Here is a 24,011-nt window from a genome sequence, read left to right as displayed (position 1 = left end):
AAAAATTATGGTAAAATCTCAATTTAAACATGTCCAAAGACATAGACACCACCCCATCAGAAGAATTAGCACTCGCCTCGAAAGGTTACAAGCTTTTAAAAAAACTAGGTGAAGGGTCGTACGCAAAAGTGTATTTGACCGATTTTAGAAATCCCAAGGAAAATAAAAGTTTACAATTGGCTTGTAAAGTGGTTGATACATCGGTTGCCCCGAAAGATTTTGTCAAAAAATTTCTTCCTCGAGAGTTAGATATTTTAATAAAATTGAATCACCCCCATATAGTGCACATACAAAATATTTTTCAACGTCGATCGAAATATTTCGTTTTTATGCGTTTTGCGGAAAATGGTGATTTATTAGAATTTATTTTAAAGAAGGGTGCCATTTCCGAAGCTCAAGCTAGGGTATGGCTAAGACAATTAGCGTTGGGTATTCAATATTTACACGAAATGGATGTGGCACATCGCGATTTAAAATGCGAGAATGCTTTGATTACATCGAATTACAACGTTAAAATTGCAGACTTTGGTTTTGCGAGATATGTAGTTGATGGGAGTGGTAAAAAAATAACCAGCGATACTTATTGTGGTTCGTTATCTTACGCAGCCCCCGAAATCCTTCGTGGTATCCCATATCACCCTAAAATAGCTGATTTATGGTCTGTGGGGGTTATTCTTTATATCATGCTTAATAAAGCAATGCCGTTTGATGACGGAAATATTAAGAGATTATACGAACAACAAACAAATAAAAGGTGGAGATTTCGCGCTAAAGTCGTTGATTTATTAAGCGATCAAGTTAAAAAGTTAACTGCTTGTTTACTCGAGCCCGATATAAATAAACGATATCGAGTTGATCAGGTTTTAACATCCGAGTGGATCGCTATGGATCCAAGATTATTGGAGTTATCATCCCCCGAACAGCAAGCGTTACAAGCAGCGCAAGAAGAAAGAAAGAAGCACCAAGAATCCGGCGTTAAAGCATTATCATCTTTACCGAAAACTAAAAAAGGAAAACCAGGATCTATTGAGGAAATTAGTATTGGGGGGGATGTAAGAAAAACGAGTACTTACGGATTAACTGATAAACAATTATTAACTGGGGAATAATTAAATATTTAAATTGGGATTAAATAATTTTTCTTTACTTAAAAAAAAAATGTTAATTTTACATTTAATACGAATACAAATTTGAATCGATTTATTTAATTTTTTTATTGGTTAACTTGGTCGTTTTCATTTTTGTAAATATCTCGAAAACCTAAGGGTAAATTATGGCTACATCATTTTTTAAATCCGCTTAACATTATGAGATGTAGCCGCATGTCTTTCAAGGTGGCTAAACCCGAATGATTCTAGTTTTAGATCTTGTGTTAGTTCTATACCTTTTCAAGCTCAAATTGGCACTAATCAGAATCAAAATGACATTAGTCAAAATCAAATTGGCAATAAACAATATCATATTGGCATTAATCAACAAATTTAGCACTAATCAAAAGCAAATTGGCATTAAACAAAATCAAAATGACATTAGGCCATATCATATTGGCACCAAACAATATCAAGATGGCATGAAAAATAAATGTATAAATCGGTGTCAAACAATTGTTAACTTATCGGTTGTTGTCAAGTTTATGGTAATTTATTGCGAGATTTAAACTATTATATTCACACGAGATGCCTTATTTAAAGAAAAATGCTGCTGCAAATCTGAGGACACAGATTTGCGCTTTGTATAATGCCAATCGTGACTGGCGTAATCTTGCAAACGTACTACAGGTGCCAAAAAGAACCGCGTATCGATGGGTTAACAACCAAGAACAACCGGAAAAGCAGCGAGGGGGTAAACGTAGAGCTAAAATAACTGATGAGCACCGTCAATTCATGGAACGTTCAGTCGAAGAAAATCCTAAAATTACTCTTAAAGGACTGAGTGAAAAAAATCCGTGAAGATTTTGCACTCAATGTCTCCAACGAATGCGTTCGACAGCATCTCAATGGATTGATGTTTACTTTGAAGACTGCTCGTAGAGAACCAGAGAACGCGAATAGTATTCAAACGAAAACAGGCAGGAGTATTTATGTAGAAAATTTATTGGATCTTCAAGCACAACATATACCTATCATATACATGGAGGAGACAAACTTTAATTTGTTCATATCGCGGACTCAGGGTCGTTCAAAAAAAGGGACTCGCTGCACAACAGTGTCTAATAGGATGCATTGGAAACATGGGGCTAATTCATTCCGAACTACGTCGGGGCTCTTTCAAGAAGCCGGAAGCAAATGAATTTGTGAGGCAATGCCTATGAAGAGCGCAAGGCCTTTACCAAACTGGAGTTGCATTAGTTATTGATAATGCTCCTTGCGACTCTACTATTGAAGAGGTTTTTGCAGAAAACGAATTTGAACACCACACACTTTTACGACTAAGTCCGTACAACCCTATGTTTAATCCTATTGAACAAGCGTGGTCTGCATTAAAAGCAGATATGGCCGTACAGCTAAATAACATCTTGGCTGGTGCTGACCGGGATCATCTGGCTCAAACAGAATATCGAATGCAGAAATTAGAGAACACCGTTCATAATAATATGGACAAGATTACTGTTGCCAATTGCGCAATGTTTATTGCCCACATCCAACGATTTATCCCTTCTGCATTAAATATGCAAGATATAGTAGACGCCACGAGAGCTGGCAGTAAATCATCGTTTTCCGCTCTTACAAATGCCATACGTAGTAAATTAAAATTCACAAACCGCTAGAGAGTAATGTGTGTTAGAAAAAGATAGCATTAGTTTAATATGTCTGCTGTACAATTCAAATAGCCACGTCGAAAAAGTACGTCTGTTCTTCTAAGGCCCACTTTTACCACCTCTTGATAAATTTAACCGATAGATAATTACCATGGTTACAGCGGTTTTAAGCGCTCTCATTGGCTAAGAGCGCCAATTTATCTATCGGTTAAATTTATCAAGAGGTGGTAAAAGTGGGCCTAAGGGATGTAACTCTATAATTATAACCTGAAATCGAAATGTCTTGTGAGCGTTGTCATGAATCTGTTAGTGTTTTCACAAGCCGAAAATGAAATAAATTAATAATTAATGAATAAATTATGAACCACTGTTTAAATAAAACTTATTTAACCCTTTGTGTCCCAAGAAGTCAAACATTTTGAAAGTTTGTGACAGAATCAGACAGAATTAAAACGCTATCAAAATACACTCAGTAAAGGCCTTTGGAATAAAATTTTAGCAAAATATGCAATCCCCCTATTTTCGCATAGTCTAAGTGTCAAAAAAGATGCTAATTCAAAAATTCCTGGAAACCGTGTTTATTGAAATTGAGAAATAAAACTTATTTTAAATTGAAGCTTGAAGCTTTCTGTTTAAACCGATGTATAACAATCGATGTGTTGAATTAAAAAAATATTGAGAAAAAGAGTATTGAGTTAAAACTAACATTTTCGTATAACCTAAAAGTGTCAAAAAAGATGCTAATTTAAAAATTCCTGGAAGCCGTATTTATTGAAATTAAAGAATGAGACTTATTCTAAATTAAAGCTCAAAGCTTTCTTTTTAAAATGATGTATAATAATTGTTGGGTTGGATTGGAAAAATATTGACAAAAAACATGTTGAAACAAAACTTACATTTTCGTATAACCTAAGAGTGCCAAAAAAGATGCTAATTTAAAAACTCCTGGAAGCTGTATTTATTGAAATTAAGGAATGAAACTTATTTTAAATTAAAGCTCAAAGCTTGCTCTTTAAAATGATGTATAATAATTGTTGGGTTGGATTGGAAAAATATAGAGAAAAAAAATTTTGAAACAAAACTTACATTTTCGAATAACCTAAAAATGTTAAAAATATGCTAATTTAAAAATTCCTGTAAGCCGTATTTATTGAAATTAAGGAATGAAACTTATTTTAAATTAAAGCTCAAAGCTTTCTCTTTAAAATGATGTATAATAATTGTTGGGTTGGATTGGAAAAATATAGAGAAAAAAAAAGTTGAAATAAAACTTACATTTTCGAATAACCTAAAAATGTTAAAAAGATGCTAATTTAAAAATTCCTGTAAGCCGTATTTATTGAAATTAAGGAATGAAACTTATTTTAAATTAAAACTCAAAGCTTGCTCTTTAAAATGATGTATAATAATTGTTGGGTTGGATTGGAAAAATATAGAGAAAAAAAAAGTTGAAATAAAACTTACATTTTCGAATAACCTAAAAATGTTAAAAATATGCTAATTTAAAAATTCCTGTAAGCCGTATTTATTGAAATTAAGGAATGAAACTTATTTTAAATTAAAGCTGAAAGCTTTCTCTTTAAAATGATGTATAATAATTGTTGGGTTGGATTGGAAAAATATAGAGAAAAAAAAGTTGAAATAAAACTTACATTTTCGAATAACCTAAAATGTTAAAAAGATGCTAATTTAAAAATTCCTGTAAGCCGTATTTATTGAAATTAAGGAATGAAACTTATTTTAAATTAAAACTCAAAGCTTGCTCTTTAAAATGATGTATAATAATTGTTGGGTTGGATTGGAAAAATATAGAGAAAAAAAAAGTTGAAATAAAACTTACATTTTCGAATAACCTAAAAATGTTAAAAATATGCTAATTTAAAAATTCCTGTAAGCCGTATTTATTGAAATTAAGGAATGAAACTTATTTTAAATTAAAGCTGAAAGCTTTCTCTTTAAAATGATGTATAATAATTGTTGGGTTGGATTGGAAAAATATAGAGAAAAAAAAGTTGAAATAAAACTTACATTTTCGAATAACCTAAAATGTTAAAAAGATGCTAATTTAAAAATTCCTGTAAGCCGTATTTATTGAAATTAAGGAATGAAACTTATTTTAAATTAACGCTCAAAGCTTTCTCTTTAAAATGATGTATAATAATTGTTGGGTTGGATTGGAAAAATATTAAGAAAAAAAATGTTGAAACAACACTTACATTTAAAAGAGTCAAAAAAGATGCTAATTTAAAAATTCTTAGAAACCATGTTAATTTGTTGATTAATGCCAATATGATATTGTTTATTACCAATTTGATATTGACTAATGCCATTTTAATTTTGATTATTGTCAATTTGATTTTGACTAATGCCAATTTGAAATTGACATTGCCAATATGATTTTGACTAATGTCATTTTGATTCTGATTAGTGCCAATTTGTGCTTGAAAAGGCATAGTGTTAGTTTAGTTCTACTTTTAGTCGCTATGTTGTTGCATATTTATATTAAACTAAAACTAACACTAAACCTAGAATTAGCCGTCTTAAGAGACGTACGACTAAACCCGAATGTTTCTAATTCTAAGTTTAGTGTTTGTTCTAGTTTTTATGCAATAAAAATATGCAACATGGTGAAAGAAAGAAACACCAAGAATCCGGGGTTAAAGCATAATCATCTTTATCAAAAAATAAGAAAGGAAAATCGGGATCTATCGAGGAAATTAGTAGGATATCAGAAAAACGAGTACTAAACAATTATTAACTGGGAAATAATTAAATATTTAAATTGGGATTAAATAATTTTTCTTTACTTAAAAAAAAAGTTAATTTTACATTCAATACGAATACAAATTTGAATCGATTTATTTAATTTTTTTATAGGTTAACTTGGTCGTTTTCATTCTTGTAAATATCTCTAAAACCTAAGGGTAAATGTTATCGCTACATCGTTTTTAAAATCCGCTTAACATTATAATATGTTATATCATTGGTAACAATAGTAATAAATACTGCTCTTAGAAAATACTTATATAAAAACTACGTCGTAGTCCTTAACAAATTTATTTTAACATGTCGTAAAGTTTAAAGGGGAGACACGAACAAATTCATTTTTGTTCCAAATTCCAAAATAGTCATTGATAACGAATTATATCAAATTTGGTGAATCGTTAAGGCATTACTGGGGAAGACTTTCGATTAAAAACGCTTTAACTTGAGTAAAGTTGATTCATTTTTTAAAATAAATTAATTCACTCTTATTTTTTATTTAAACAAAGTATGTTAAAAAAAAATTAATGAATCAAGTCAAATTTGTGATATGTATTAAGCATAAATCAACTTTACCAAGAAAAAATAATTAAAAACGACTTTTTCATTTCATTCATTCGCACAAACATACACAGTGGTCGATTTTCTTTAATTAACCTTAAATTCTAATCTTAATTCTTTTTTAAGGTACACAAATTAATAAATGCGGATAAAATAAAAAAAATTAAACGGTTCTCCGATCGGGAATCGGCGAATTCGACGATGAGGGTGTGCTCGATTCTTTTAATTCATCAGCGCGCAGAAGATAAACATCCTCTTCCCTTTCCTCTGCTTTCTTCCTCATCTATTAAAACATTAATTACATTAATTAATCTCAATAAATTAAATTACATTAAATTAAACACACTAAAAAATTGTGTTATTTGTGTTAAGAAGAAAGTGTTTTTGTATCTATTTCTACAATATAGACGTTTAGATACGATAGAAAAGAAGATTATCTACATAAAATATTAGTATAAAACGTTCTTTTTATTTTAATTAATCTAGTTTCATTCAGCTAAATTCTACCAAAAAATTTTCGATAAAATTATTTTTTAACGCACCGTTTTAACTCATTAAAATATCTCAATTAACACTCAATGATTAAAATTTCGGGTACCTAAGTCCGTAGGACAGCATGAAAAAGAGTTGAAGCTGTAAATCTTTTTCATAAAAAATTAATTTCACTTGGACGATTTTTTTTAATACAAAAAAAAGATTAATTTATTAGAAATGTTAGTAACTTACACCCAAAGAGATGTTAAAGGAGGAACCGGAATGATCACCTGATTGAAAACCGGAACTCATCGGGCAAACTAAATCGCCGTAATCGGCTTCCGATTTACTCTTATTTCTTTTCAACGAAAAATGCGATTTCTTGGTAACCTAAAAAATTAAATCAAAAAGTAACAAAATAAAAGAAATTAATTAAATTTACTTTAACTTTAGATGAGGGAGTGAGCGGGATGTACCCCAAAGTACCTTCAGCTTCCCTTTTACCTTGAATAACATCCTTCCCTAATAATTCTTTAAAATGCGTATTTAAATGGCGCCTCAACAAAGTTTTTCCGGGAGGTATCGATAGCAACGTTGCTAATAACTCGGCTGTAAATTTATTTTCAAGAACCATTAAACCACCGTGTACTCCAGAACCTCGTAAATTTGGTGCGTATTCAGCTAAATCTACCGCTTTAAGCCACTCCATAACTCGGTGTGTGGTCCATAACGCGATACTTTTCGAATTTGGTTGTTCAGGGTCATCGGGAAGCGATCTCCTTTGTAAACACCCGGCTTCGTAATTATTTTCCCTTAAAACTTGAATACCCCGCTTTAAACTAGCAACGTGAAGAAGTGAAGTTATATGAAGTAAAGCTAAATCATCCATTGTTAATCGATGAAGAACTCGACCATCGATACGGTTGATAAGAAACGATTCTTTGTATTGTGGCAACCCGGTATCATCCAACCATCTTAAAACCCAAGCGGTGTCCAATTTACCAGCTTTATTTAATAAAGAATCGCTTGAACCGTTCGCTTGGTTATCGATTATAGCTAGTTGTAATTTCTTTTTATGAAGGGGATTTTTAATCGCTAATTCTTTCTCGATTTCGTTTATTGAAGCTTCTTGTAATTGTTTGCCCGATTTTATCCAACGTTTCGCGTCCGGTTGATATTGATCTAAACCTAAATCTTGAAGCCAAGTACAAACTTCATCAGCATCCCAATCTTCAAACGGTTTATCTGGCCTATATAAATTATATAAGAAATATTTGAAAAGGAGGGAATTATTTTTGTTTTAGAGTCAAGCTTGCTAAAAGCAATGCGCTAAATTAATAGTAATGGAAAAATTTTAAGTTTACATTCGAAAAGTTATTTATTAAAATATTAACCGAAATTAATATATTCAAGGGTACTAAATTTTGGTGAAGTGGCGCAAAGCGCATGAAAGATGCAAAGATAATAGAATTATCTTAATTATTTTTACCAAATATTTATTCTACGCTAGATCTTATTGTTAGAGAAGGGCTTAAAGCACAACATCAACATTTGAAATATACTTTTTGTAATTCGCGACGGTAATGAAAGCTATAACAGTACTCAAACGGGTGCTGTAATGAGACTCCTTACAGCATCCGATGCTGTAATGAGATTTTAGTAACATTTTATTTTAGGAACCAGTTCAAGTTGGTGACATTTAAACACGTTCTTAGCATCGAATACGAAGTCCACAATGATGAGGACATTGAACTCTGAGCAATTTATCTTATTTTGGGAGGTGTACATAAAACATTTTTGTCAGGTAAATACATTTTGTGTTTTGACAGTTTCTAATTGTCAATTCAAATTTCTATTTTCAAGTGTTACCAATTGCTACATACCTATTTCCCTACATTGTCAACATTTATTTTTATTTAGGGAAAAAAAAGGGTAAAAATGCGAATTACAAAAAATAGCATAAAAAACACGTTTCATAAGACTTAAAGCACTCATTCATTAAAAAACTCGTGGCTTCGCCACTCGATTTTCAACTTGAGTTCGTGCATTTCAAACGTGTCTTACGAAACTTGTTTTTTAATATACTATTATCTACGACTGCTTGGATAAGTCATCATTACCGCACTCATTTGAGGTAATTTGAGTTACGTAATGACGTTCATTACCGCACTGGTTTCATTACGTAACGCATTTTTAGCCTAATCAGAACAGACTTAATTTATTGAAACGAGCAACAATACAAAAGAAAAAGTGCTATTATTTACAGAGAAACAATACTATTTATTATAAACATTAATTGTTATGTTTTTACATTTCAAAACACTTATTCCAGATGAGTAAACATGTTGTTGAAACTGACAATTCAAAATTGTCAACAATCATTTCAAAATATTTTTATAAATGTCAAATAGACTTTTTTAAAGAAATTGATTTTTAGCAGTCGTAGATAAAATGCTGTATATCACACGTGGGCTAGAGCATAATTGCAGTACTCGTGTGATTACATGTAATATAAATAACTATTATATACCGGGAATTTCATATAACTTGCAATATGGGAATGCAATAACCATAGTTACGAAACTACTATGCACTTGCACTGTCCCACATAAAATTCAATATAGCTTATAGTACAAGCATTGGGTAGTTTTGCAAAGGAAAAGTTTTGCTTGGAAAAGGTGACGTCCTTATGATAGCTCTGAGTTTCCGTCTTAAGAGACGCACGGCTCAACCCAAATGTTTGGTTCTAGCTCTCATACCTATGTCACTTTTCGTTCAATAAAACTATACCACAATCTAACGCTAAATAACATATCATTAGAACTAACACAAGACCTAGAATTAGAATGATTCGGATTTAGCCGTGAAAGAATGCCGTAAAAGAATCGTAACAACCTATCTCTGTGAGAAATCCTTTTCCACATACGTCGGTACAAAAACGAAGTACAGAAATCGACTTGATGATGAAAATGATATGCGTCTCCAATTAACATCGATTCATCCAGATATTGATAAATTGTGCAGTAATAAATAAGCACAACAAAGTCTTTATCTACTTGTAAGTATTTATCTATTACTATGCTTATGACATATTTATATTTTATAAGGAATATTTATCTTTTTGTTTGAATAAACACAAGTTAGTTACTCTTGTATAGAGTTTTTACAAAGAAAGCAGAGACGCATCTTGTTCACAACATGTAATATGTAATTAATTATAATATGATGTTCCATAAAAAAATTATCTCGAAAAAGGGTTCCGCGCAATGACAAAGGTTGAAGAACACTGCTCTAGAAGTTTGAAACGCATAAAATTGGATTGTACTGGATCCTTTATGCCGGGTTTATACAGAATTTAGTTGTAAATTTAAATTTAAAGATTTAGATTTAAGGATTTTATTTAGCTTTAAGAAAAAAATTGATTTATACAGAATTTAAGATTTACAAAATCGCAACCTCAAGAAACAAAATATTACTGGTTTTTGTGTTGTCATTTTCTACCAATATCTTATGTTTATGTTCAGAACATTTTTTATAGTAAATATATCGGTAGTTCTCAACAATTTTAATTAATTTTCCATCGAATTCAGTCATTTTGTTGGCACAGAAATAAACAACAGTTGAGGTTAGGTTAGAACGGTTAGAACACACTATTTACACCCAAGGTCTATAGAACATAAGGTTACCCAATACCGATTCTCCTCCTCTGAGAGGCAAGGTGGGTCAGTGACGTAGCTGGTTCTATGAACAACACAACACGATGCGAGGTTTAAATATTTTATATAGACTGTACCACAGTATAGGCACGTATGGCTATCTTTTATTCTGACTGTATCGAACCAGTGACGTCAATTTGCGGGGTAATAATCGATACTACAGAGGCATAGGGAATGAGATAACCTTATGTTCTATAAACCTTGATTTACACCGTTCGATCATTGGATACAGCTGATTGAGGTCGTCTTGCACATGTGTGACGTTGTAAATTTAGAAAAGTTAACCAACTTTATGTTTACAGCTAAATCTTACAGCCTTGTATAAACGATACATGGGGTTTCAATACATTTAACTCTTACAGTTAAATTTTTAAATTTAAATTTACAGCTAAATCGTCTGTATAAACCCGGCCTTAAGGCCAGTACCAGTAATATTTTGTTTCTTGAGGTTGCGATTCTGTAAATCTTAAATTCTGTATAAATCAATTTTTTTCTTAAAGCTAAATAAAATCCTTAAATCTAAATCTTTAAATTTACAGCTAAATTCTGTATAAACCCGGCATTACTCAATTAAGTGACTCATCGCAAAGACCAAGAAAAGCAACATTACCGGTGAAACTCTTATCAAACCTTGCCTGTTAGAAACCGCTGATATTCTTCTTGAACCAGAAAGTAAACAAAAATTGATGATATGGCCGCAGACATGAAAATTCAGGTAGTAGAGACGTGAAAGAATCAAAGTTTTTCGCAATGCAGTTAGGCAAGACTACGCATGTTGCACATTGTTACTAATTGCTAGTTTTTGTTTGATATAATAACGAAACAATCAAAACTTTGTTCGTTGGGACTGCACTACTCTGCACGACATGGCACTCGTATGACGTCATAGTGCAATGAAGTGTAAGTCAGTGCAATGTCATGTCAACTTAGTGCAGGTCAGAAAAGTGTATAAACCGTGGTCCCAACGAACAGATTTTTATAAAAAAAGTGTATAATATTTGAAATGGACGAACAGGAGATTGTCAGCGAAATACTCGGCACTATCCCCAACGAACACACAACATCTGCACTAAACTGCTTAGTGCAAGTGAGTGCAAGTAGTGCAGTCCCAACGAACAAAGCTAAAGACGAAATGCTGTTTTCTACTGAGTTAACGACAACTTCAAAAGCAGATGATACAATGACAGCTATAATGACAGTATGTTGATGTCAGAAAACCAACTGTCCTAGTAGTATTGCCTTATCTATCGGATATTCTTGATTCCTTGAATTCACTAAACTTGAAATTGCAATAGAACATAATTTATCATCGAGGTGCCATCACGACGTACATTGAAAAATTGCAAGTCTGGAATTGCAAAATTTTAGCATGCAATTATTCCTGCTTTTTGGGGCACTGATAATATGAAGAATAAAATATTAAAACATTTGCAGCACATCAGCCATAAATTCAAGCGTTACTTCTCTAACTCGTGTGATAACAACATTTATAAGTTGGCCACATCCAACTTCCTTTTTAAAATAGATGATCTACCAGAAACACTCCAAGAGCAAGTTATGGTAATTAAAAATGATTCTGCTGCTAAATATGATTTTGAGAATACCTAAGTCACTATTTTGGGTAAAATATCTCAAACTTTATCTCAGCATAGCAGAATTAGCACTGCAACTGTATTTACAGTTGTAGCAATAAAATTGAAATATCAACAAAATCTCTTCTTGAAATCTTGTCAGAAGTATGCAAACTCATCCATTTCGTTAATTGATTTGTTCTTTCTTAACGCATGTGTGTGAAAACTATATTTTATTCTTTTGTAATAAAACTTTTACGGTGAGGAGGGCGTCGTATTGTGATTTTAGGTAGTAGGGAGGCGTGATAAAAGAAACTTTGGGAACCACCGCATTAGAACTAACGTTAGACCTAGAAGTAGAAACATTCAGATTTAGCCATCTTAAGAGACGCACGGCTAAAAGTTTCTAGTTTTAGGTCTAGTGTTAGTTCTAATGATAGTGCTAGCATAAAACTGGAACTAACACTAGACCTAGAAAGTATCGGGTTTAGCCGTGCGTCTTCAGGCTCGGACGATTTTTTTGTTCGTTAAAGCTCGCAAAAGAAACTTGTAAAATGTAAAAGTGTCATTTCGCTATTTTGTATCAAAAATAACTATTTGTATATTGCATCTTAAATGAAATTCAGTGTATCAACCTAAATTGTGCCATATCATTCTAATTTGAGTAATAGATTTTTTGATGTTAATCGATTTTCGATTGTAAACTTGATTTCTTAAAAAAAAAGTAATGATATATAAACATATGAAATTAAATGAATTACTTTTGCGAGGCCTGCGGTTCGCTCCAACCTAACCTGGCCGCGGCTGTTGCTCTAACACCTCCACGTTGAAACTCCCCAAGTCCAGGAAGATCCTCCAAATTTCCAGATCCGGATCGTTTTAATTTCCCAATAATCTTTTTAATCCCAGTCTTGTTCTTATTAAATTGCAACGAAGGCGATTGGGGGTTATCCCCAAGATCTTCAATCACAATCTTCTCAGTTTCAGCTATAAAAATTTGGTTTATAGAAATTATTAAATTAATTTTAAAGTTAATTAGAAAACAAAAAAGACAATTTTTAAAGTTTCATGCTTGGTGATTAAAATAATTCTAAAGAGCCAGGAAAGGTGCTGAACGTTATTTACATAATTTTCGTCTTCTTTTTAAATAAATAATCATTGAAGATAAGATTTTGTTAGATAGCTCAAGTCAAAGGCACGAATAATACATTAAGCGGAAAAAAGCGGGTAAATATACAAAAAAAAAAAAACATTGACGAAGACGGAGCATGCCACAGACTGGAGCTATCACCTAGATTGGGAACGGAATGTCCCCTGGACCGACCCCCAAGAAGTGAAGAAAACCCCCTACCAAAGGCCACGCCTTTCCTGGCCCCGTCCGTGGGATTTGCATTCGAATCCACCACCCCCAAGGCGCCGCCATTACTTAAAAACTGTTGACGCGGCAAGCTTGAATACTGCAAATCAATTTGTCTCCGATAATTAGATGGTGGCGTCTAAAAATTTCCAAAAATCATCACAAAATCACCATAAAAAAACAAACAAACCTTTGGTGGTTGTTGAACATCTTGTTGGCTGGATGAATCCGTTTTTCTAGGAGATGAAGATAACGAACTGGAAAGTTGACTTGGAGATGGTGAAGTTCTTAAATTCTTTCAAAAAAAAATTAATTTAATATTTAAAAAATTAAAAATTAACATTTCTTACTTGATGACTCGAATGATGAATAGGAGTGGAAGTTTGTTGAGGTTGAGGTGAAGCTCTCGGATATTTCTTATTCAAATCCACGGTGGAATTATTATTATATTGAGTACTTCTCAATTGAACCAATTCCCTTTCTAACTCCGCATGTTGTAGTTTTAATTCACTCATAGCTGACATTAATTCTAACTTTTGAGTTTCTAACGAAGATCTTGATAACATTTCCTACAACAACATTAAATTAATTTTCAAGAATTAAATAGAATAAGTAAAAAAAATACTCTTTGAAGAACATCTTCAGTACTAATCAATTGTTGTTTTTTCTCTTGCAACGATTTTTCTAAATCGGTTATCTTTTCACTTTGAGCTTCAATTTGTTCTGAAAGCACTTGCACCTGTAATTGTAAATTATCTTTTTCGCTTTGTAATTTTCTGTATCTATCATCTTGTTCGTGAGGCTGTAAATGTTAAAAAGAAATTATTATTTTATGTCATTATTAAAAAAAAGTGGGATATAAGGACAATTCACTCGTTATTTTTCTTTAATTTTTTCTACCTTATTAATATAAGGTGGTGGAGTCCAATGATAACTTCTACTATCTCCAAAAAAACAGCAAGGAGGTGCCATATGATAAGAACAGCACCCCATCGGAGGTGCATCGTAACGAAACCTCCCACAATCGCCGTAAATATCGGGATGACTTCCTCTTTCCCCGTAACGTTGTTCCATCAACATTGGGCTACTTCCGTATCTTTGAGGATCCATCCTCTCGTGCCTTTTATGAAAATTATCGTAATAAATATTTTCTTGGTGGGGATTACAACACCAACTTTGGCACATTTGATAATCGTCGAATCTCGGAGGGCTTTTAATAATATGACTTGATCGCGATTTTTGGTCGCGTTCTTGTCGATTTTGGAGATGCCTTCTCCGGCCTAAACTGCCAGGATGTTCTCGTTCCTGGGATTTCCGTTGGGATTTCTCCCTGCTGCCGGATCTACTTATCGGGGGCTTCCCCTGGAGGTGCTCCTCCATTTTCGGCGAGGAGGATTTGTCACTTTCCCTCTGGATCCATTGGAACTCGTCGCACCTGGTCGAGCTATCTAAACAACCAACGAGAACAAACGACCAAGTTTTTGTTTGCGACAAAGCAAGATTCAAACGGAAATAAACCTTTTAGCTTTTGCCTGTCCGACGATGAGGAAGTAGACAAGTCGGAAGTGGAATCTTGGAGACTCCCCGACCATCTTTCGTGACCCTTCACGGTGGATTCATCTTCTAAACTAGAATCGCCGCCTGCGTTGAAAGAATTTGTTAAGATTTAGGAGGACATTTTGGGGGTTTCAATCGATATGAGATACGAAAGCGATCCGAAAGGAACAATTGTTTGTAGTCGGGGAAGCGTATTTTCTAAAATTAATTTTCTTATAAGGGTTTCTACCTGTCAGAAACACAATACCTGGTAGTTATTGCCATCTGTAAACGACAGATTAACATGAATTGACCTTTTGGAGTCATGTTACGCAATTTAAAGAAACTATTGTTTTACAAATAGGTCATAAAAAATATTCCAAGATTTCGGTTTCTTTGTTGCAAAGAAATAAATTGATAAATGTACCAAAGTTTATTATAAATTTTAATCTCCATTAATGTTAACTTATAGCGATAAGCTATTAATATATAAACCAACACCATTTATCCATAACCACTCAAAATTATTAACGGTAACTTCAAGTTCATTGTGATTACATCCATGGCGAATACTCATGTAAGTTTTTATTTATTTTATTACTATATAAAATTACAACGGGATTATAGACAGATGTTTATGCTCCGTTTTTGCACGCGCCGAGTCCAAATAGAATTATCTCAGTACTTGGAATACCGCAAACCGATGGGAATAGGTACCACATCTTCGTTGATTGTTATATAAACATTAATTTATAACATTTTAGAGTGTCAATAAGTCTTAAGAATAATTCAACTGGACACCACATTTTTCATATGGCCCTTTGGTACTCATTCGATGATACCACTATAATTCTTAACACTTCCGGCGAATTCGGATGGGACAACGAAGTGGCTTTCAGAAATATTAATCTTCTGACACCCAATGAGCGATTTATGGCTTCAATCCTATATGAACCTGATGGCTATCATGTAATTTAAAGGTAAACATAATAAATATTATAATGATATTTTTTTTTTAGATCAACATCGATAACCGTTTTACCTATTCTTTTGTCAAAAGATATAATCAGTCATTATCTAATAGATTAGTAATTGAAGGACAGGTTCTTCTTATAAGCGTAAACCAACAGTAATTTGATGTACTTGACGGACTGGCTATTCTGATAATTGATTTTATGTAGCATTAAAAAATCTATATTAATATAACTTTTAATCAGCACATTCAATAGTGTAGTTTTAATTCAGTTATTGATGTTAAAATTTAATTGTCTTGATCATGCTTCTATCAAGTCAAATCGCTTGCGGCCGAGGTTTAGCATTATGATTACGAGGATTCGATTGCTATAATGTTAATTGCAGAACCTCGGTCGCAAATGACCTCGCCTTAATCAAGTGAACACCTTAATTCTCCACCCTAAGTTAAGCCGAGGTCGATTGCGGCCGAGGCTCTACAACAGAATAACCAGACAGAACAGTGGCAGTGTCTCGCCAAATCTGACGCCATATCATAGCGAGTTACCAAGGTAAGTTTTAATTGTGTTGTTGTATATTTTTTTGTAATTCGCGACGGTAACGAAAGCTCTAACAGTACTCAAACGAGTGCTGTAATGAGACTCCTTACAGCATCCGATGCTGTAATGAGATTTTAGTAACATTTTATGGAAGCAGTTCAAGTTGGTGACATTGGGTCATTAATTTTTCTAGTTGTCAATGTGACAATTTTTGTCTATGGATGTTTAAACACGTTCTTAGCATCGAATACAAGGTCCACAATGATGAGGACATTGAACACTGAGCAATTTCTCTTATTTTGGGAGGTGTACATGAAACATTTTTTTCAGGTGACTACATTTTGTGTTTTGACAGTTTCTAATTGTCAATTCAAATTTCTATTTTCAAGCGTTACGGTGTTACCAACTGCTGCATACCTATTTCCCTACATTGTCAAAATTTATTTTATTTTTGTTAAAAAAAAGGATAAAAACGCGAATTACAAAAAATAGCATAAAAAACACGTTTCATAAGACTTAAAGCACTCATTCATTAAAAAACTCGTGGCTTCGCCACTCGTTTTTCAACTTGAATTCGTGCATTTCAAGCGTGTCTTACGAAACTTGTTTTTTAATATACTATTATCGAACTAACACCAGACCTAGAACTAGAAACATTCGGATTTAGCCGTCTTTCAGAGACGCACGGCTAAACCCGAAACTTTCTAGTTCTAGGTCTAGTGTCAGTTCTAGTTTTACACTAGCACTGTTACTATGTAGAACTAACACTATACCTAGAACTAGAAACATTCGGATTTAGCCGTGCGTGTCTAAAGACGGCTAAACCCGAATGATTCTAGTTCTAGGTATAGTATTAGTTCTAGTTTTACACTTGCACTGCCACTAGAACTAACACTAGACCTAGAATTAGAAGCAGTTGGATTTAGCCGTATTTTTGTTAAGACGGCTAAACCCGAATGATTGTAGTTCTTGGTCTAGCGCTGCATAACAATTAAAACTAGAACTAACACTAGACCTAGAACTAGAAACATTCGGATTTAGCCGTCTTTAGAGACGTACTGATAAACCCGAAACTTTCTAGTTCTAGGTCTAGTGTCAGTTCTAGTTTTACACTAGCACTGTTACTATGTAGATCTAACACTATACCTAGAACTAGAAACATTCGGATTTAGCCGTGCGTGTCTAAAGACGGCTAAACCCGAATGATTCTAGTTCCAGGTATAGCGTTAGTTCTAGTTTTACACTTGCACTGTTACTATGTAGAACTAACACTAGACCTAGAATTAGAAGCAGTTGGATTTAGCCGTACTTTTGTTAAGACGGCTAAACCCGAATGATTCTAGTTCTGGCTCTAGCGCTGCATAACAATAAAAACTAGAACCCACACTAGACCTAGAACTAGAAAGTTTCGGGTTTAGCCATGCGTCTCTAAAGACGGCTAAATCCGAATGTTTCTAGTTCTAGGTCTAGTGTTAGTTCTAGTTTTATACTAGGACTGTTACTATGTAGAACTAACACTATATCTAAAACTAGAATCATTTGGGTTCAGCCGTCTTTAGAGACGTGCGGCTGAACCCAAATGATTCTAGTTCTAGGTATAGTGTTAGTTCTAGTTTTACACTTGCACTGTCACTATAACTAACATTAGACCTAGAAGTAGAAACAGTTGGATTTGGCCGTACTTTTGTTAAGACGGCTAAACCCGAATGATTGTATTTCTTGGTCTAGCGCTGCATAACAATTAAAACTAGAACTGTTACTAGAACCATTGAGTGAAAGAATTAAGTTAATTGAGTTGTTTGGTTTCAAATACCCTTAAGTCCAAATTTTTCGATTTTGAGAAAACGGCAAAAAAGTATTTTGGGATGATTTTGGCAAACATAATTTATTTGTTATTAGAAGACTTACTGAAGTTTCAAAAATTCTATAAGCACGTCTTTTGAAATAGATATAAAAATCACAAAGTGGATTTAAAAATGGTGTTTTTTTGCGTTTGCTACCAAACTGTGGATTAAGGCTCATTTGAATCTGAACAAAATGGATTAGGCATGAATTGAAAGTGAATCAAATCTCTTTGTAGCTAATAACAGGAAACTTTATTTTTTGAAAGATATGTTATTTAAAAACTGTACTTAAAAAACTCTTAAACTGTAACATCAGGTATATTTTCGGTTGATTCGCATAAACTAGGCTCTTCGTCCCCACTGTCTTCTCGAGAATCGCCAGGAATATTATTGTTCTGAAATTTTCCCAACACATCTCTATAATAAGCCAAATTTTCTACCGCTCTCCAGTTCTTTCCATAATGTTTGCTTAACAAGTTATTTATATCTCTCATTTTCAGATCTTTTGGTTTCACTCCGGTAGGAATTTCTTTTGGCGGTATTCATGGCGGTTTGGTTTTTCCTAAAAACTCCTTTGAATGTTCCGGTGTCTGAACGGTAAGATAACTCACTTCGAATGGTGATGGCGTTTTTTTTGCCACGTCGTATAATATATCTCTTACATTTTGACCAGCACCTTTCCAATCACTATCGGTAACATCTTTTCCAAGTTTAAAAACAGTAGCATGTTCTTGAAAAATATTTATGTATTCTTCTGGCATTACAATTTCTTCTTTCTTTCTTATTTCTTTTTCAATAGTAGCAAAAACCCTGTCAGGTGGAATGTAGGAGTGCCCAACCACTGGGAATACCAGCTCGATTGTTCTAATAGAACTGCTTATACTGCTTAGCCATTTGAACAACATACATATCATAATGGTATTTTTATTTTGGCCGCCGCATCCATCGGCGAGCAATCGAAGTGTATCTATTCCCTCTAAGTTACTATTGTTTAAAGTGTAAAAGACGCAGCTTGCGATTTCGTTGGCGCCCTTGGCATGTTCATCTTCAGTCCACGTGAAAATTTTAACATTATCTTTTGTTAACGGAGCATGTGAGTGCCGCACTACAGTAGTGAAGTTGTAAATATACAGTTGTCTACTATAATTAACATATCGAAGTATCGAAGTGTCGGACTGTTACTTTTACGAAAAAAAAGCAGTTCTTTAAATTTGATTACCGGTGCGGAGCATGCTTATTGGATCGTGTTGACACTATTAAAGACCTGGGCATTACTTTAGATAGCAAACTACTGTTTGATCAACACGTTGATGCAGTGGTGGCCAGAGCTAATAGGATGCTGGGATTTGTAATGCGCTCTTCTGAATCGTTTTGCTGCCCTAGACCTATTATTTCTTTATACAATGCTTTCGTTAATAGGCAGTACAGCTTGGAACCCTCAGTACGACGCATACATTAACAGAATAGAGAGGATTCAGATAAGGTTTCTGAAGTATCTCTCGCATAAATTCCGGCATCCTTATACAGATTACGAATCTGCCTGTCAAATGTATCATATGCCCACACTTCAGCAGCGCAGAACTTGCAGTGATGCCTGCTTTCTGTTCAGGTTGGTCAGAGGTTGCTGTGATTCGTTCTATCTTTTTTCACGCATTGATCTGCATGTTCCCCCTCGTCGGCTGCGCTATGACTTTCTGTTCTATGCGCCGACTGCCCGGAAACTCGTATAGAAATTCCCCAATACTTCGCATGGAGAGGACAGTGGACCGTCTTGGGTTGGACATATTCGCCGTCACGCCTCACAACTTCAAACAAATTATTCGTAATGCCGTGCTCGCCCTACCAGTTGTGTGATTTTATGTACATTATCTCGTTGCAGCGGCTTGAGTTCTGCCTTGAATTGATTTGATCACATATGCTTAAGGCCATTATCAATAAATATATAAATAATAGGTACTTTGATCTGGTATTTTGGGCAATACCAAGTTTTTCTGACAATCAAAAGAAATTGTCAGAAGGCCGTCCCGTTTCTCTTTTAGCTGTTCAAAAAATGCTTTGGCCCTGAGCTTATGTATTCGGTATTCTGTAGTTAGCACTGTTTTAATAGATGCAATCTTTTCATTTTTAATTTTTTCCCGGAGTTCAAGACACTTAGAGCAAACATCGGTGCTAGGAGATCCAAAGCCGATGTTGAAGGAAGTATTAAAAATAAATCGAAAGTAGCTCTCTTTAATATCTAACGGCTGTCTATTTGATTTGAATTTTTAAGGGATTCGCGCGTTTTTTAATACAAATCATTGAGTATTTTATAGAAAACAACTTTTTCTAACAGATGGCGTATATATCTCATTTTTGCCCAAAAATGGATTTAGGGGATATTGAAACCAGACAACTCAATTTTGTCAGTCAACACTAGAACTAACATTAGACCTAGAAACATTTTGGTTTAGCCGCACGTCTCTAGGAGTTGGATAACCTTATATAGTATGTGTACTCAACGGATCTTGATTCTGTACTTTTGATAACTCGCGATAAGATGGAGGATTTAAATCAAGGTCACAAAACGAAGTGCCGCCAACATCAAATGAATCGACGTCAGTGTCATTTCTGTTCATGTTAACTACAGAAGTTATCGTCTGCTCTAAGTCAAGCAAGTGTTGATAAGTTCGGATTAATATGATATTAATTGTAGAGTCTTAGCAAATCATCCTCAATGTAACCTTTTACGAATTTTTTAATTCGATTAAAATATATTCCTACAAACTTATCTAAATACAACATTGTATTTAGTCTGGAATTTCGATTATACATTCTAGGCTCCATTCTATTTATATCGACGAATATACTGAACGCTTTGTCCTCATCTCACTTATTAATAAAGACCGTATGGTTTTAATCAAAGCACGCATACCTTCCACAAATTACTTTATTAATTGAAACCGTAACGTTTTCTTAAATCGATACAAACTAAATTTTCATCAAATATGTTATTCACGTTTAAGGAACGTCGAGGTCAATTTATAGATTCGCCACAAGAATGCTTTGTTAATTTAAAGCTGTTATTCGAATTGTTATTGCAATGAAGTAAACGTCAATATGAATATAAACATTAAGTGCCACGTGGCGCCAACGCGGAACTTTGAGTTCAACTCGAGCGGTTATTTCGGGAGATTAGAAGCGACTTAAGAATCGTGTCAGTAGTGTAAACGAGGAAGTATTTTCGAATTAGAACAAAGCGAGCAATAAAAGAAAAAAGACCTAGTTTTATACCCGAAAACGTTGAATGTTCTACTCCGTTTATATTGTTTTTGTAACTCATGCTCGCACAGGTTGACCACTACAACGACGCGACGCAGACCATTTCAGAAATGCGCTTCTAGACGAAAACCGGGAAACTAGACGTTTATTTCGGGGTCGAATTGGCCTCCTGCCAATTTACTAGAGCAGGCACGAATTCGGTCGGTTCGTTTCGAAAATTAATTTCGGCTTAATTGGTTTAACTATGGACAATTGACTCAAGTTTTAGTGTCCATTAGGAGTTAATATCGTTTTAGAGATAGAAACGGAATCGAAAAAAGAAATAATTAGATATTTTTGGTTGAAAGATTCCATCTTATGTTAGTAAAATAAACAACGTTTTACCGTTTTACACGGAGTAAGTTATTTAAAAGTTGTATATCTTTGACGTAAACACTTTCGTAGAATGTTTAAACCACAAGTTTGTTGGTTTTTGAAGGGGTGCACCTGAAGTAAACACCCTGAAAGAGGGTTCTAAATTATTTACTAATTGAAATCTATTTTAAAGATTTTATGGTATCTTCTCAAAGATTTCATACTTCCTTCGTGGCCGCAAAAACACGTTTATAATGACGTCAGGTTCTTCAATTGAAACCAATTGAGATACGCCGTTTATGCTTTTAAATGTGAGTTTGAAAAGAAATGTAAGTTAAAATAAAAAAATAAATGGTTAATTTGTGAATTTAGTATGAAGTACTTCGTATTTCGAGTGGGTTAATTGTGCATCTTTAAAAGCCGCGGTTCATTTAGGATTCGTTCACCTCTGACACGTATACAGGGCACTAGCGCAACTCGGAAGAGGGCGTGAATGCACCTCCTGAATAAACGCAAATGAGAGCTTTTGTGTAGAGAGAGGGAGGAAATTCAAAAAAACGTTTGTGATACCTTCCGTCGACCTGAAACTACTATTGGCGGTGGTTGTGGTAACTCTATCCTCTTCGGTGATAGTTTCCAGTCCACCGTTGGATTCACTATCACTGCTCACAACGTCTTGATCGTCACTATCTTCGTCTTCATCGTCGGAAATTTCATCATCTTCGACCGATTCGAACGCCCTTTTCGAGGCAAACCTTTGCACATCTAAAGCGGTCAAGTCGAAATCTTTAACGGCCAGTTCGAAGACGTCTTCCGGCAGATCCACTTTGAACGGCGTCTCTTTGGACTTTACCGCAGCCCCCGCCGATCGCCGACGTTGAGACGCCTGGCGAATATTTTTAGCCGGCCCGTCGGGACGCTGCTTCCTCCGAACGTCGACGTCCTTTCCCTCGGGAAAACCTCTAGTCTTCCCAAAAGCACCAGATTCTCGCCGCTGGTTACTCTTCTCCAGCATAGCTATCGCGGTTGCCACCAGCGAACCACTCTTTATTTCTTTTAAATCTCTCATAGTAGATTATTAATCACCACTCATCGTTGAAGATAAATTAAAGATAACCGTCGGTGGTCATCGACGGTTATCATGACGATCTTCGAGCGTTGGACGCCCAACTCAGACTGCATATGCCATATGTGAGAAACGTTGCGACAAAACCAAAAATAGCGCCATCTCGTATTCGTCTCGTCCCCGCAACTTATAAACATGGTTATGGTATTTTAGGAGATCGCTATAAACTCTACAAGTTAATTATTTCTGACCTCACTTACATCTATAAGTTATCTTACTCGGAAGTGCATTGACACGAAATTGCTAATTTTCGTCATAATATGAATGAAAAGGTACCACCAAATTGAAATGGCCCTCGAAAACATTGGTAAAAACAACTTTTAATCCCGAATGGGGTTAAATTTAAAAGATTAAATGTTCTCCTTTCAACTTTATCCAACGGACGGATGAAATAACTTTTTTCTCTTCACTTCAAAACATTTATTGAAGTTAATTAAAGTGGATTAAATTCAGCAATGTTTAAAATCAACTTACAAAAATGTGACTTTGTTACAAAATCAAAGTTAAAAGAACGAAATATCTAGGGAAATATGACTCCTTTCTTATTTAATCCAATAATAGACAAGATCATAGAAAAGGTCACAGAACTAAAAATGGGGTATTATAAAGTGGATTTGCTACACAGACGACGATATGACTTCACGACATTAAACTTGATCAACATAATAATGAGCCTCAGCCGCAAGCGACCTCGGCAACCAGGTAACCCGAGACTCTGTAAATAACATTTTATCCACCCAAATCTGGTCAACATATTGCTGAACCTTGGCGTAACCTAGGGTAGAGTCTTTTTCGTTTGCGGCGGAGGCTCTGCAATCAACCCAAACTTAGTCGTCGCAATGCTGAACCTCGGCCCCAAGCAACCTCGGCTTAATCAGGTGAAGTCACAGATCTTCTGTCTTAACTAGTAACCTCGACTTGATCCTTTGCTATAAATTAAGCAGAGGTTGCTTGTGGCCGAGGATAGCGACTTCAACTTGATCCTTTGACATAAATTAAGCCGAAATTGCTTGCGGTCGAGACTTGTGACCTTGACTTGATTTTCTGCCTTAAGTTAAGCCGAGGCTCAACTTTGTGTTAACAGATTTGGATTGATGTGACGTTAATTGCAGAGCGCCTGTCTTAAAATAAGCCGAGGTCAATCGTGGAACTCTTTTACCTAACAGATCTACATATCTTTAT

The 24,011-nt window shown here is 34.4% G+C and overlaps 3 protein-coding genes across 10 annotated transcripts; 2 read left to right on the top strand and 1 right to left on the bottom strand.

Annotated features, from left to right (window-relative positions):
* Positions 1–29: 29 nt before the first annotated feature.
* Positions 30–1,199, top strand: LOC111423560 (testis-specific serine/threonine-protein kinase 3-like). The gene has a single exon (XM_023056815.2). The coding sequence runs from the start codon at positions 30–32 to the stop codon at positions 1,107–1,109; it is 1,080 nt and encodes a 359-aa protein (XP_022912583.1). The 3' UTR covers positions 1,110–1,199.
* Positions 1,200–5,540: 4,341 nt separating this feature from the next.
* On the bottom strand, positions 5,541–22,874 carry LOC111423577 (liprin-beta 1). 8 transcript variants are annotated; one of them, XM_071200604.1, is made up of 12 exons: positions 22,274–22,874; positions 14,719–14,841; positions 14,101–14,648; positions 13,826–14,002; positions 13,551–13,769; positions 13,391–13,495; positions 13,135–13,339; positions 12,605–12,830; positions 6,999–7,806; positions 6,809–6,946; positions 6,625–6,680; positions 5,541–6,365 (listed from the first exon to the last, which is right to left on the bottom strand). In XM_071200604.1, exons 1-11 carry the CDS (start codon positions 22,770–22,772, stop codon positions 6,651–6,653), a joined length of 3,078 nt encoding a protein of 1,025 aa, XP_071056705.1. In that variant the 5' UTR covers positions 22,773–22,874; the 3' UTR covers positions 5,541–6,365; positions 6,625–6,650. The 8 variants fall into 8 exon arrangements, with proteins under 8 accessions (XP_071056705.1, XP_022912606.1, XP_071056702.1 ...); XM_071200602.1 differs by having other exon boundaries at positions 6,279–6,365; positions 6,625–6,723; XM_023056838.2 differs by lacking the exon at positions 6,625–6,680 and having other exon boundaries at positions 12,638–12,830.
* On the top strand, positions 15,254–15,960 carry LOC139432199 (uncharacterized). The gene is made up of 4 exons (XM_071200608.1): positions 15,254–15,313; positions 15,364–15,449; positions 15,501–15,705; positions 15,756–15,960. Exons 1-4 carry the CDS (start codon positions 15,299–15,301, stop codon positions 15,867–15,869), a joined length of 420 nt encoding a protein of 139 aa, XP_071056709.1. The 5' UTR covers positions 15,254–15,298; the 3' UTR covers positions 15,870–15,960.
* Positions 22,875–24,011: the final 1,137 nt, after the last annotated feature.

This window comes from Onthophagus taurus, chromosome 11, assembly GCF_036711975.1.
Source record: "Onthophagus taurus isolate NC chromosome 11, IU_Otau_3.0, whole genome shotgun sequence".
Lineage (NCBI taxonomy): Eukaryota > Metazoa > Arthropoda > Insecta > Coleoptera > Scarabaeidae > Onthophagus > Onthophagus taurus.
Note: the sequence above shows the minus strand (reverse complement) of the source record. Positions and strands in the feature narration are given on the sequence as shown.

Coding starts and splice junctions, on each gene's coding strand:
- LOC139432199 (XM_071200608.1), top strand. Junction 15,450..15,500: donor CCGCAAACCGATGGGAATAG/GTACCACATCTT, acceptor ATAACATTTTAG/AGTGTCAATAAGTCTTAAGA. Junction 15,706..15,755: donor ATGAACCTGATGGCTATCAT/GTAATTTAAAGG, acceptor TTTTTTTTTTAG/ATCAACATCGATAACCGTTT.
- LOC111423577 (XM_071200601.1), bottom strand. CDS start 22,772: ATGAGAGATTTAAAAGAAATAAAGAGTGGTTCGCTGGTGGCAACCGCG. Junction 14,649..14,718: donor GGACAGGCAAAAGCTAAAAG/GTTTATTTCCGT, acceptor TTGGTTGTTTAG/ATAGCTCGACCAGGTGCGAC. Junction 7,807..12,604: donor GAACCGCAGGCCTCGCAAAA/GTAATTCATTTA, acceptor TAATTTATATAG/GCCAGATAAACCGTTTGAAG.
- LOC111423560 (XM_023056815.2), top strand. CDS start 30: ATGTCCAAAGACATAGACACCACCCCATCAGAAGAATTAGCACTCGCC.